At 42.3% G+C, this 15,269-nt stretch overlaps 1 protein-coding gene across 2 annotated transcripts in view; it reads left to right on the forward strand.

Annotated features, from left to right (window-relative positions):
* The window catches only part of LOC134611511 (colorectal mutant cancer protein-like), a 159,472-nt gene that overhangs the window by 73,345 nt on the left and 70,858 nt on the right, over positions 1 to 15,269 (forward strand). For both annotated transcript variants that reach the window (XM_063455447.1, XM_063455446.1), the window contains exon 7: positions 924 to 1,024. In XM_063455447.1, the coding sequence (XP_063311517.1) occupies positions 924 to 1,024 (101 nt within the window). The remainder of the gene's footprint in view (positions 1 to 923; positions 1,025 to 15,269) is intronic.

The following is a 15,269-nucleotide window of genomic DNA, read 5'->3' on the forward strand; positions in this document are numbered from 1 at the left end:
GGAGAAGTACTAAATTCACACAACATTCTACTGTCTACCAGCTCTGTTTACAAGCACAGTAAGGCCTAGGGAGGGACCATCACAAATCACAACACATGATGTAAGGGACATTCTAATACTGTTTTTAATTAAATGGCATTTCAAGATGACAGTAGTAAAAGTATAGCTCTTAGTATATATATAAGGGTTAAATAAGTAAAATTCTCAAAATCATCTGCTGCCACATTTGGGTTAAAGTGGTCTGGCTGCAATGTCCCATCACCCTTAACCCTGAGCATGTAATTATTGCAATTTTTATAAACTTCAATAATTACCTGCTAGGGTTAACTCCTCTGGTAGACAGCCACTAGAGGGACTTCCTGGAGTGTCACTGGAATCCCCATAGGAAAGCATTGCCTCGCATGCGCAGTAGTTCTCCCCCGCCGGCTGACGTTGGTGAGGGAGGAGCGTGGGCAGAGCCGAGCCAGCACCGAGGGACATCTGCTTTGGACCCAGGTTATTAACCTCTTCTGCACCACATGGGGGAGTGGGGGTGATTGACTGAGGGGGCCATGACCCTGAGGCCGGTTCACCGGTTGTCCTTTGCACCACTTTTGGTAGGTACTCACCACTGCATGCCAGGAACAACCCACAAGACTTGCTGTTTTGGAGATGCTCTGACTCAGTCATCTAGCCATCACTATTTGGCTCTTGGCAAAGTCACTCATCTTATCGCTGCCCATTTGTTCTGCTTCCAACACATGATATGAAATCCATGTTGTGTTTATTGATCCTATGCTACCAAGGTCTGACACCTGATATAACAGGAGTTTCTCTCGAGTTTGGGCATTCATTTTACTAGTAGCCCCTCTCCTTTTTTGAATATTATTAAAAATATGTGTCAGAAATAATGAACGAGACTTATTTTATCATTTTTCTTCCAGTGAGAAGTGCCTGAGAACCTACAGTGTTCTACTTGCTCTTGCAGAGGCAAAGGAGGAGATCCTGCTAGGACAAGTAGCAGCTGGAGAATTTCTAAGTGCAGGTAGAAACATGCTTATGGATTTATGGATAAGAGGGCAAACTGTTTACCCCCTCATAAGTGCAAACTTTGAGTTCTGCATTCTGTTTTAAAGAGACACTCTACTAACCAAATACAAGAAAAAAAAAAAGAAAAGAAAATTCACTATGTAGTATATATACCCTCAAATGAAAATATGGATGCGCTTAATTATGAAATTTTTTTTAATTGGGGGTATATCTAAAAACAGCTTGCAAAAGCTGCAGATCTCTTGACTGTAGCCTCTGCAAGCCTCTCCCTGACCAATAGCGTTTTCTCATTGAGAAACCTTTGACTTTGAGCTGCATGCACTTGAAAACTGAGCCCTGTGAAGCATGTGCATGGGCGCAAGTGTATGCTCACTGTGACTTGGGGGAGAAGGCATGCATGCTCAAGCAGAGTGCTCCAGCTACTTTTGTTAGCTCTGTTGAGCTAATTGCAAGAAGATAAACTTTTGCAACATTTCTACAATTATTTATGAAAATGTTTATTTCAAATTGAAATGAGTATTTTTAGAAACTGTTAGTAAAATTGAGTGTACCTTCACATATGGAGCACTTCACAACACTGAAGTGCTTTATGTGTGTGGAGTTTTCCTTTAAAAACATGCGCATGAATCCTTTGAGTTCCCCTTCTTGTTTAAATAAATACACTTGAGGCCCTTCTCAAAATTGTTTATTCTCCAGCTATGACATAATATTATGTGACTCTAATAGATTGGTGATTTAATTGTGGTTTTTATTACATTAGGGATGTGTATAGGCAAAAAATTCAGTTTGGTTCGGCACTTCTGAAATTCGGGACTTCGGCAATTTGGCACTTTGGCACTTCGGTTCGGAACTTCTGAAATTCGGGACTTTGGCAATTTGAAAATTCGGCACTTTGGTTCGGTTCGGCACTTCCAAAATTCAGGAATTCGGCAATTCGGTACTTCGGCACTTTGGGAAATCGAGACTTTGGCAATTCCATAACCCTAACCCTAACCCTAGGATTAGGGGTAGCGTTAGGGGTTGGGTTAGAGGACGGTAGGGTTAGGGGTATGGTTGGGGTAGGGTTCGGGCTAGGATAATGGTAAGGGTTCGATTCCTGTCATCATTCCCTTAATTTTATCTCCCTCTCCTGTTTTGCCACTTATCAGAAATCCGAAGCACTTCGGCACTTCCGAAATTCGGGAATTCGTATGAATTTTACTTCGGACCGAAACTAATTGCAAATGTCTATATTAAATTATCTCAGCAGTATCTGGATACTGCTTAGATCATATAATATAAAACACTTAGGTTTCTATGAGTAATATGAACAAAACTCTAGGAAAGTCATCATAGCACTTGATTGGATAGGAATATTATATGTCAATAAATAAATTAATTGGCCATTCGGTAAGACCTCATATGTAACTCTGTGTCTTAATGTGAACTCTCTGTAGTTTACTTGTTATTAATAATTAATTATTAATGTTCTGAATATTCAGATTTTATCAAAGCCAGTCCATTCACTGCTGCAACAACATATACCTGTAAATCTGTGTAAATATGTGCCCTACTAGGCATGAATGGTTAGAATTCATCTCTGAGTTTAAATACAGTGGGTGCAATAGACCCACTTCTGGGACAACACAAAGTCAGTATCCTATTTAGTAACAGATAAGACGTATCCTCTTAGAGGAGACAAGGGTTTATAATTCTAACTAGGAAGAGCTCAGGGATAAGGAAACGACAGAGGATAATTAGTAATCAAGTAGAATTTCATGGTCTTTTAATACCTATTGATAAATTAAATATATATCTTTTGAGCACCATCTGTGAATTAAGAAAGCATTGCCTTGGGGAGGTAGAACAGGCTGTCAATTGTTCCACCTGTCAGACTGGATCTCTGTCATGTCAGATAATGTAGAAAATTACTTTTTGACAATGTTTAATTCCATTGGAAAGTAGATTGCAGCACAGCTGGTTGTAGTGGCCCATTCTATAGGAGTTTCCTGAAAGAAAATCACACCATTACAGGATTAAGAGCCTTATGAAGTACATGGTCTTCACAAAGGCATCATGTGGAGTAGTGACCATATTCCCACAGTCCTTTAATCCAGTGTTGCTGAATATAAATGTCACTACCCCAGGCCACACTTCCAAGTATGGAATCCAGACCTCATATTTAACCTAGTGAAACTCTATGACTCATAGTCTTAGATAAATAGGCTCATTTTATGTGCCGCTTGTCTGTCTGCTGGTAGGTAATGTGGGCAAACACTTATTTGTTTAGGGCTATAGGCTCCCTTGAACCCCAGGACCATAATGGAACAGAGGCTTATTTGTCATCTGCAATAACCATGTGCAAATTCACCATTTGCTTCTTTGAGCAGAATTGAAGAGAACAACACTTGTAGGTATCCAGTATTTTCACATATGACTGGGTCATGCATTAAGTAGGTAGGTGCATCCTACTGCAATCTCTTCCCCACACACAGCCATCCACCTTATCTAAAAGAAAATGTGACTCTTTACACCTGGCAACCTTCTTCCATTACTCCATGGTCCAGTTTTGATGCTGATATTTATTGAAGGCACTTTCTGCAATGGACAGGGATAATTATGAGCACTCTGATCAGTCTGCAGCTACGCATATTCACATGCAACAAACCGTGATGCACTGTGTTTTCTGACATCTTTCATTCATGGTCAGCGTTAAGTTTTTCAGTCATTGGACCAGACAGGCCTGGCTAGCCTTCACTCTCAAAGTGCGTCAATGAGCATTGGGCACTCATGGCTCTGATGCCAGTTCACCAGTTGTCCTGACCCTGACCCAGTCATCTAGCCATCACTAAGTGGCCCTTGGCAAAATCACTCATCTTTTCGCTTGCCCATTTGTCCTGCTTCCAACACATGATATGAAATCCATGTTGTGTTTATTGGTCTTATGCCACCAAGATCTGATCACGGATATAACATTGCCAAATACTTGCTAAGAGCCATTTCTTAGTCAGGTTATCAGGTGTAGCCATGTTAGGTCTGAGAGATCCCTAATTAAATTTTTGTTAGGCACTAAAGTAAATATGCAGAGGCTCATCTTCCTGTTCGCCTGCACCTCCCTCCCACGCCTCACCCTCTTTCAGCCCCTGCAGTGGCTTCCCATAAGATATAGGGCTCAATTTAAAATTCTGGTTCTTGCTTTTAAATCTCTACATAATGCTGCTCCCACCTATCTATCCTCCCTAATACACCAGTATGTCCCGTCTAGGCCCCTATACTCTGCCGAAGTATGTTCTGTTCATGCTCCCACCTCTGATGATCGCCTTCAAGACTTCGCAAGGGCTGCACCATTCCTGTGGAACTTCCTTCCCTTTTCCACTAGATGCTTACCCAGTCTCCACTCCTTTCAATGCTCTTGATAAAGGTGCCACATAGCCCTGAAACGCGCGTCGAGCTAGACGCTGCCTCTAGGGTCTTCATACCACTGAGTTAGACGCTGCCCTTTGGGGTTTCTATACCACTATGGGTCTCTTATTTATTTGCTGAGCTGAATAACTATTAGTAACTGAATTTTGGGTTAGTGCTGCCTGGTTACCATACCGGACGTATTTAGGCAGGAGATTTGTCTCGGTCTAGCAGTCTATTTTGCAGTTTATCTTTATCTCTCATTCATTTACTTTATTAGTCAGCTTAATTGCTTCTAGGGTTTTTATACCACTGAGTCAGACGCTGCCTTTAGGGTTTTTATACCACTATGGGTCTCTTTGTTATCTGCTGAGCTGAATCACTATTAGTAACTGCATGGAGGGCTAGTGCTGCTTGGTTACCACACCGGACATATTTAGGTAGGAGATTTGTCTCAGTCTAGTAGTCTACTTTGCAGCTTATTCGTATCTCTCATTCATTTACCTTATCAGCCAGCTTGATGATTTTTTCAGGGATTGTACAGCCCAGTCTCTCCGTTTAGACCAAACACTAGCTAGATAGCTATTCAAGGTTTAGTAACTTTGCCTATCTTTTCTCTTTACAATTAGAGTGTATCTCATAGCAGGTTGCAACATAGTATCTGTTAATTTGATATACTAAGCTATTTAGCATTTGGATACTGCCATTTAGGTATATTTTTGGATTACTTCCCCTTATTAAATCTAATACACATTCTGCATGAGCAGTATCCTTTAGGTAGTTTGGATCCTTGATAGGGGATTTCTACAATTATTTACTTTGGATACCTATATCTCCTATATCTTTATTTACTTCATAGATTACTTTGTAACCCGTAATAGGAGGTTAATCCACTTCTGTTGGGCTGTTTTTCCCTTTATATCTGGGGTCCCTGTGAATGTTCTCTGGTCCTAGTTCTCTGAGGAAGGTATCTTGTTTCACCTTTGAACACGTGTTCTATATAATTTTATAACATGACAGGAGGCTTCGTATTTGCTTAAGTCTCTCTTTACTAGAACTCCACAGCAGCACAGAAAACAACCAATCAGAAAAAAGTTAGGTACTATAAAACTCCCCTCCCCATGCATCATTTCCTCTTTCTTTGCTGCTCCGCATCAGTACAGGTCAGAGTACCACTGCCTCCTGCTAATATTATTTGGGGGCTTTGGGATTTAGTTTGACTTATTTAGAATTATATTTTTTGTTTATATATTATATTTATTATTGTATTTTATGTTTCTGGTTTTTAGTTCTGTCTATTGTAGTTTACTTCAGACTATTTATTTAACACCTTGCTTATTATATTATTATACGTTGTATTTATTATATTTACATTATTTGATATCATTTTTATATTTCCCATCTATATTTTATGTCTATGGTATTTGTTCATCCATTAGATTTTCCTTCATATTGTTTATTTATTAGTTGTGTATTGTATTTTGGTTTTTTATCTCGGGATTCTACCCGTTTTTCACTCCTGCTTCCCCTGTTCTTGGGATGTTTGCGTCTGGTAGCGCTATTTGAGGGTCCCTGGGGACGGTTTGTCCCCCCCCCTCCCTCCCACCCCACTCCCTGGCGCCGTTCTATTAGTCCCCCCCTGTGGGGCTGCGGGCGCTCCGCTCGGGGTGTCAGGGGCCTAGCCACCTGGCTGCCTCCTCTGACTCACCGAGCTCTGGTGTGAACCTGCCGGCGCCCGGGGTTTCTCGCGGTCTGACGCGAGCACCCCGCGACCGGGTCTGCTCACACACGTGGCCGTCTCACCGCGGCCGGGTTTCTTTCAGCCACGTGGATCCGACCGGCTGGAGAAAGGGCGCCTGCTTGCGGCCCCTCCTCCTTCCACGGTCGGATCTCGGCGTTTGTTGCCCTGCTGGGATTCCCCGGCGGATCTCAACGTGTTTCTGTAGTTTTATCTACAGATATGACCCTTATCACAGTTTTCTGTAGTTGGTAGGACAGTGCAGATCTTTTAATGACAGGATATATCTCACAGATTCTGTGTGCATTATTGCCCTATGTATCACTGGTTCTGTGTGCTTATGGCACTATATATAAGATTCTGTGTGCATTATTGCCCTATGTATCACTGGTTCTGTGTGCTTATGGCACTATATATAAGATTCTGTGTGCATTATTGCCCTATGTATCACTGTTTCTGTGTGCTTATGGCACTATATATATGATTCTGTGTGCTTTATGGCACTATGTGTCACTGATTCTGTGTGCTTATGGCACTATATATAAGATTCTGTGTGCTTTATGGCACTATGTGTCACTGATTCTGTGTGCTTATGGCACTATATATAAGATTCTGTGTGCTTTATGGCACTATGTGTCACTGATTCTGTGTGCTTTATGGCAGTATATATCACGGATTCCTGGGAGTTTACTGGCAGTATATATCTCAATCTGGGTGTTTCATGTATATACGAATCTCAGTGCGCAGGCTCTGTTCAGAGCTAGACTGCTAGTTGGCTCTAAGGTGTATGTGTTTCACAGTATAGATTTCGTCTGGCCCAGCTATGGAGTCCCAGGTGAGTCTCCTCTGGTATGATTTCACTGTCCATGACAGATATTTTAAGCCAACATACCTGGCCCTGGTTCAACTGGTATGGGAGACCAGTCAACACTGATATTCTATCAGGTTATGTAGGGAGACTCATTGTATTGGCTATGGTTTAGCCCTACTCCAGAGATAGACCATGGGTACAATACCCCTCAGGTGGTCTGATGATCTTTAATTATGAGGAAAATTCTCACAGATCTGTATGTACATGTGCATACCTTTGCACAGTTTAAGGAGGATGTCGGTCAGTATATCTTGATTTTATGGACACTATTACCACTGGAACAACTTCGGCTTATGTCCAATACAACTGGAATACCACTATTTGCCTGCTGGGCATTTGGGGACTGCCAGTCCCGGTGCAGGTTATTCACACGGCATTACGCTGTCTAAAAGGGTTGATGTCTGGGGACCCTAGGTCACAGGGTGCTCTGTGGATCTACAATTTTTGGGGGAACTCTGCCCAAGCTCAGAGGTCCCCATTACTCATTCAAGACCCATGGTAAAGCGCTGCGGAATTGGATGGCGCTATATATAAATAACATATATTCATATAATAATGATATGCAACCCAGGATTGGCCTGCTATGTCTGTGCCCATAAGAACGGCCTGCTATGTCTGTGCCCATAAGAACGGCCTGCTATGTCTGTGCCCATAAGAACGGCCTGCTATGTCTGTGCCCATAAGAACGGCCTGCTATGTCTGTGCCCATAAGAACGGCCTGCTATGTCTGTGCTCATAAGAACGGCCTGCTATGTCGGTGCCCCATTTATTGGCCTCCTATGTCGGTGCCTATTTGTATGGCCTACTATGTCGGTGCCTATTTGCTTGGCCAACTATTCTGTGTCCATTAGTTTGGCCTGCTGGGCCTGCTCTATTGGTGCCGAACCCCTTTTGGCCGCAGGCCTGGGGGAATATCACTGAGGAGAAGCCAGTGCCCACCAGTGACATGGAAATAGGCAGGTGTCCGGACAAGCACCATTGCCATACTATCCAAGAGGACACCAATATACGGCCATCTGGATATGGTAGGTAGGGTGAAGGCCCTAAACCTCAGACCTGAAGGGCAAGTTTTCTTATGAAGACCCCGGACACACATCCGCGGTTTGCGCCAGACCGGCGACGGCACATCTCCAAGGAGAACTTTGCACAGGCAAGGACCGGTACTCAGACACCTACAGGAGAACGCGGTGTTTTCCTTGTCTTTATCAACTAACTCCGTATCTGCCTCCCGGTATCGATATAGCTATCGGTAGTTATTCCTGCGTAAGGTTAGCTCCTGGCCCTGTTCAGTGGGGCTTACTTGTCTTGCCTTCCGGCCTGCTATTTGCCTTCTAGCTGAGATAGAATTTGCGTTTTTACTCGTATCTACGTTATTGTTGTCTTTTTCGTTTTCGTGACTTCCTTTTCCTTTCGCTCGGGTCGTCGAGAGGCCTGACTTGACCTCCTCCGACCTCCCGGGTGCTCGTGGATTGCGGAGAACGTCTCCAGCTTTCCTCAGACTTCCAACGGTCCGCCTGGACCCCGCGCGCGCGCACGGGATCCGGACGGTCAGTTGATAGTTTTTCCATCGTTTTCCCGTAGATTACCCTCAGCCTTATGCTGATACTCGTATTTGGTGTACCCTATAGTTGGTCACCCTGAGTCTCTAGGGACTCTAGCTTGGATCACTTCGATCCGAGAATATTTTATCTTCTGGAACAGAGAGCGAACCCCTCTCAGATACGGAACCGGACACTGATTTGTTATTAGAGGGCGCAGCCCTCCCTCAACCTCAGCCAGAGACTGAGCTGGATACAGGGGTCATGTTTGGAGGAAACATTCTCATAGAGAGGAACGGTCACGGATGCAGACTCTACTGTTTGGTTATTTACGGGTGCGGCCCGCTCAGGCTATCAGCCGGACGTTAGCACGATATTTGATCACATTAGTAGAGAGCGCGGCTCTCTCATACACTCGACGCTCTACGGTGCCATACATTTGTTCATCACACAGACTTGTACCTGTGCAAGACATCGATGACTACATGGAGGGGCGTCCCTCCTGCATTCAAGTAGATCTGACGTCCGTGCTACTGATTTCGATATAGAGGACTGCCTGGTCATGCAAGATATCCATATTTAGACTGGATCCCTCTAGTCTATCTCCTGTAATGGAGGGATATTCTCACAGAGGTATAATGAGGGGTGACTCCCACTTATTTATACACATTCCTGGAGATGGTACGGCTATCGGATGGAACTCAGGTATTATGTGAGTGCAGGTTTGGGTATATTCTGCACCATAAAAAGCAGAGGATTGCTTTCTGTTTTTGGATATCCAGACCATTGTGAACAACTGCTCAGACAGTTTCTCCCATATTTAGGTGGCAGGAGATACGGGGACCTTCATGGAGCAAACGGGCTCTGCCTTGCTCGGGTAACAGGATTAAGGAGGGCCTATTACCCGCTCTGAAGGTAAAAACCGTACGTATGGTTCACATGGTAAGACCGGAAACCCCGGTTTGTCTTGACCTCCCTGGTCATCAGATCTTGGGTTAAGATGGCAGGACTGCCCCGTCTCCTCGAAACGCATACCTGGTGATCAGGGTTCGGAGATGGAGGACCCTCCGTCTATACCAGGGGTAGGCAACCTTCGGCTCTACAGATGTTGTGGACTACATCTCCCTTGATGCTTTGCCAGCAATATGGCTGTAAAAGCATTATGGGAGATGTAGTCCAAAACATCTGTAGAGCCGAAGGTTGCCTACCCCTGGTCTATACTCTAGTTATTCCTCACGGGAGCCGGTTTTGTTGGATTCGCGCTACCCTACTTTTCAACTATCGTCGAGGAGACCTACGAGACCTTATGGTGGTACCTGGTATACCCCAACTCCTACACAGACATCTTTCACTCTTGGACGGGGGCATTTCTGGATGGAAATCTGCGTTCCTGTTTGCACTTCCCATTCCTTTGAAGATTTCTGGGATTCCCTATTCCCAGAATAGTCGACCACTGTTCCTCCACTCAAGTTCAGTTCGGAACCCTGAATGGACGTCCTTTGGAGCCTTTTCTCTACGGCGTCCGAAGTTTACACAGTCCGTTTGGAATATTGGAATCACTTAGTATACGGCTGGTTTGGCCACACTCTCGCCTGCATTATGAATTTATGCTCGGATGAGACATCCCACCGGGTAGGACAGGAAGGTACGAAAGATCCTCCTCGGTTTCTATTGCGATTTTGGTGGTGGTCTTCGGTGCATTCCTTGAGATTGGAGATCTCCCTGCAAGGCCGCATCGCCGAATGGCCCTGGCACGATCGGAGGAGCCGCCTTACGGGTCATGAGTTGAGACTTGGTGTCAGTTTTCTTCTCGCGACCCTAAGTCCTAGATCGGATTTCGAAGTTATACAACTACAGGAATGTGGCTAATAGGTCAGCTTACCAGCTCATGGACCGACTTCTAGGAAACAGGTTGCTACACCACGTACAATGGATTTACCGACGGAGGGTGCTTTTTTCCGTATTTGAGATACTTCGTCGGTTGGCATCTTCTTTGACCCGTCGGCTGTCATTTATCGTATTTGGAATGTCCAATTAGGATTACTCTGATATTTCCTGTAATAAATACCAGCGACACAAACAGCATTGGATTGGTGAACTGAGCGTTGAAACAGCAAATACGAAGCCTCCTGTCATGTTATAAAATTGTAGATTATGCTAGCTTTAGTGTACCTATAATCTTAATTTTATTAATGACAGGAGGCGAGTATTTCCCACCCATTCTTGTCCCTCCCTTGTTTAATGTTATAGTTTAGATTATCAGGTAAGTATGCAACTCTGTTTGTTGTCTCTGCTACCTGTCGCTTGTTCCTTATGTCTGTGTTTTTTTCCATAAGTAGGGTTGGGATATTTACATATTAGGTTAATTTGGTTGCTACATTGGGTACCTACATGTTTATTCAGAGTACATTTCATTGGATAATCAACCTGTTCGATTCTGTTTTTCTCTCGTTTCAGTTTACAGTCCATCTACACTATCTAGTTTGACGGTTACACTTGGATGGTGGACATCGTTATATTCATCGTATCTAGGACTTCGTTTCTTCCCCATGATGTTCTCTGCCTTTTATTCTGTTTTGTCGCAGCTTGAAAGAGGAAATGATGCATGGGGAGGGGAGTTTTATAGTACCTAACTTTTTTCTGATTGGTTGTTTTCTGTGATGCTGTGGAGTTCTAGTAAAGAGAGACTTAAGCAAATACTCGCCTCCTGTCATTAATAAAATTAAGATTATAGGTACACTAAAGCTAGCATAATCTACAATTATGAGCCCTTTCCTCTATATTTATCTAGACTTCTATCCAGTTACACGGTCTACTTTGTCTAGATATTTTTTATACTATATACCTTCACTTTTAGGACCCCAGTCTATTCAGACCCTGTGTGTATAATATATTTTTATACACTCGTTTTTGTACTTATTTGGGCACCTCCCACGCCTCACCCTCTTTCAGCCCCTGCAGTGGCTTCCCGTAAGATATAGGGCTCAATTTAAAATTCTGGTTCTTGCTTTTAAATCTATACATAATGCTGCTCCCACCTATCTATCCTCCCTAATACACTAGTATGTCCCGTCTAGGCCCCTACACTCTGCCGAAGTATGTTCTGTTCATACTCCCACCTCTGATGCTCGCCTTCAAGACTTCTCAAGGGCTGCACCATTCCTGTGGAACTTCCTTCAATTTTCCACTGGACGCTTACCCAGTCTCCACTCCTTCAAAAAATCATTATAAACTCACTTCTTTACAAAAGCTTATCAATTAAACTGTTAATAGCACCCCACTGATTCCTCTCCTGCAACTGTCATTACTTCTCTAATACTATCCTTACCTTTTGTGTCACTTTACCCCACTCCCTCTAGCATGTAAGCGCAGCCCCTCTGTTCCTGTGCGTCCAACTTGTCTGGTTACAATTACATGTTTGTTAGTCCACCCACTGTAAAGCGCTGTGGAATTTGTTGGCGCAATATAAATAATAATAATAATGATAATAATCACTAACTAGGAAAAAAATCCTTCTTGACTTCAGAATGGCAGTCAGATATCTCCTTGGATCAAGAAGCTATTATCCAACTAATTAAAAACTATATGCCTGTATATTAGGTTTTTTGTAATCATTTATCCAATTGCTGTTTAAATATTTGTATAGATACCGATACTGATAAAACCACCTATTCAGGCAGAGAATTCCACATCCTTATTGTTCTTACTTTAAATAAAACCTTTCCTCTGCCTTACACAAAATCTATTTTCTTCTAGTCTAAATGTGTGATCTCTTGTCCTAAGTATAGTCCTGTTTATGAACAGATCTCCAGACAATGGTTTGTAAAGGCCTTGAATATATTTGTATAATAATATCATATCACCTCTGAGGTGCCGTTTTTAACTAAAGAGATTTTAATTTGTTAACCTTTCTTCATAACTAAAATGCTCCATTCCTTTATCAGTTTTGTAGCCTGCCTCTGCACTTTTTCTAGTGCCATAATAAGCTTCTTTAGAACAGCATATTCAAGGTGTGGTCTTACCAGTGATTTATAAAGAGGCAAAATTATATTCTCATCCCAAAAATTAATACACCTATTTATACATGACAATACCTTACAGGCCTTAGCAACTGACGATTGACATTGCATATTGTTGCCTAGTTTGTTGTCTATAACAATTCTCAAATCCTTCTCCTGTGTTGTTATCCCTAATTCCCTACCATTTAGGGTGTAAGTTGCTTGTACATGTTTTGCCCATAGTGTAGTATCCTTTTCAACAATATATGACACGCCAATATAATGCACTCACAGAATATCGCAATGATAGTCGCCTATAGAGTGCCTCCCCCGATGGCATTGGCACTCTTCTTCCCCTTCTGGATATTTAGGAGTTTGGACAAAGCAGGAATCAGGCAATTGATAATAAAAATCTCATTTATTGACAAAGGTTAAAAGTGTTAAACAAATACTAGTCATACGCGTTTCGTTCCAATATTGGAACTTCCTCAGGGACTTCGTAAAAATAAAATAAAATCACAAGCTTACAGAATGCAGTGTAACAATGATAACCGCCTGAAATTCCTCCCCCCAAAATGCAACTTATATAGGCATACTATCTGACATTGTATTGATGATCCCGTGGGCGTTTCTTAAATTCAGTTCTTGATTCGCCGCTACAGGATCTTTAACAGCTGTTTTTGGTTCCGGGTTCATGACGTAATCCCTTATGCACGGCGACGTCAAACACGTAAGCTTTCCACTACGAGTGAACCTTGCATGTCCATTATATTCCACCTGTCATGCGCTCATAGATGTTCACATTTAAAAAGAAATGGTTACCTCTGTGACGCAGAGGCCCCACGGGATTATCTGGTATGTGCCCTGCTAGTGCCAATTACAGGAATAGGCCGATTTCCACTGACTCTCACACCTGCACGGCGGCCCGGACTGCTGCCACCCCACCACGTCCATGCAGCCATGGAGGACTTTGTCCTGCAATACTTTCAAGCAATGCATCTCTGAGATAGGCGAAACTTAACACACTTAGATAAGCATGATTTCACAAATGTCTATTACACTGGTCAATCGTTTTGTCAATGTAACACTCGTTCTGATTGCACTTGTTAGCAATGTTATTATATGTTTTTATTGTGTGGATTAGCCTGTCTAGTGACCGCATGCCTTAGCCTCTCATGTTGCACTAGGTCACCCATTTAAAACGGCTTTAACTTGTATTGAGCACTTCATTCGCGCTATGCTTATCTGTACAGCCGACCTAGCTGGGTGCCACAGCGAAATAGACTTAAGTGGCCTATATCATAACCTTGCACACTTAGCAGCGCTCACACATCTTGTTACACACAGTTCACTTGCAAGCACTGTACTAATTCAGCATGCACACCCTTCACAAAAAAGCGCAGATTAAGCCAGTGAGTATCATTGCAATGAGTAACCATAACCAATATTAATCCAAGATCTGTTTATGCATCTATGCATAAAAAATGTGCACTGTTTAAATGCCATAATTATAATATCAACGTGATCTGTTTATGCTTACGAACGCTATTGTGGCGAGGTAAGCTGTCTTGTTTCATTCATGCACTCAAAAATAAAGAAAAAAAAATTGGTTATACATCGAATCAACATTTAATTTCAAATATATCTTACTTCAATTAACGTTGTTTATTGACATATTATTCATATATAAAGTGCTAATGAGTTATCTAAAGTGTATTAAATATAAAGTACACATATACTTTTTAGAGAACTAGAATATTTTATTCGATAATACCACATATATACAAGTTTAATTCTAATTTGAAATAGTATAACAATAAAAACACATAAATCTACATTCCATATATAAAAATGGAAAAAATAATATATATAATTATAATAATAATAAATAAATAGATAAAAAAATGAAAATAAATAATAAAATGATAATAATAAAATAGAAATAAAAATGTAAATGAAAGTATAAATACAAATAAGAATAAATAAATGTAAATCAATACGATAGAAAAAAATATATATATATCAAACATAAAAACATCTAATATAAAAAGAGGTGCATAAATGAATACAGACAGACATGGAGAAGAAAAATTTCTGTTCATATAAAACACACTAAGTCTATGTCAGAATTTAACCCACCCGGTTCCAGAGTTTGCATCCTGTAGATCCAATAAGTTTCCTGTTGGGATAATTTTTTTAACACAATCACCCCCTCTCCAGTGTGGGAGAACCTGTTTGATACCCATGCATTTAAGAAACATGTTGTTTTTTTTTGTTTTGTTTTTACACTTGGGGTTAGTTTTGCTCTCTTTGGCTATTGATCTCTCATTTTCTATTTTAGCCACTCTAAATGCCTTTTTGCATGCATTATTGGTTCCTTATATCTTGTGAATCAGAGGCGGCTCTCTAATTAGGCGCTTTAGGCGGCCGCCTAATGCCTTGCGCTGGCTGGGGCCTCGCGGCCGCCTAAACCGCTTGTGGACAGACTGTGTCAGGTCCTCGGTCAGTGACCGAGGACCTCACACCAATAGGGGGCCCGGCAGCTTGCCCGGTATGCCACCAGGCGCGAGGCCCCTCCTGGCTGCCTGGCCAGCCACCGCAGACACCGGGCTGCAGCTCCGCAGTGAGCAGAGCTGCAGACCATGTGTCTCGCGAGAACTGGCCAATCAGAGCCTTGCCGCAGGTTACCACGGCAACACTGTGATGGTCTCAGG

This window comes from Pelobates fuscus, chromosome 5, assembly GCF_036172605.1.
Source record: "Pelobates fuscus isolate aPelFus1 chromosome 5, aPelFus1.pri, whole genome shotgun sequence".
Classification (NCBI taxonomy): domain Eukaryota; kingdom Metazoa; phylum Chordata; class Amphibia; order Anura; family Pelobatidae; genus Pelobates; species Pelobates fuscus.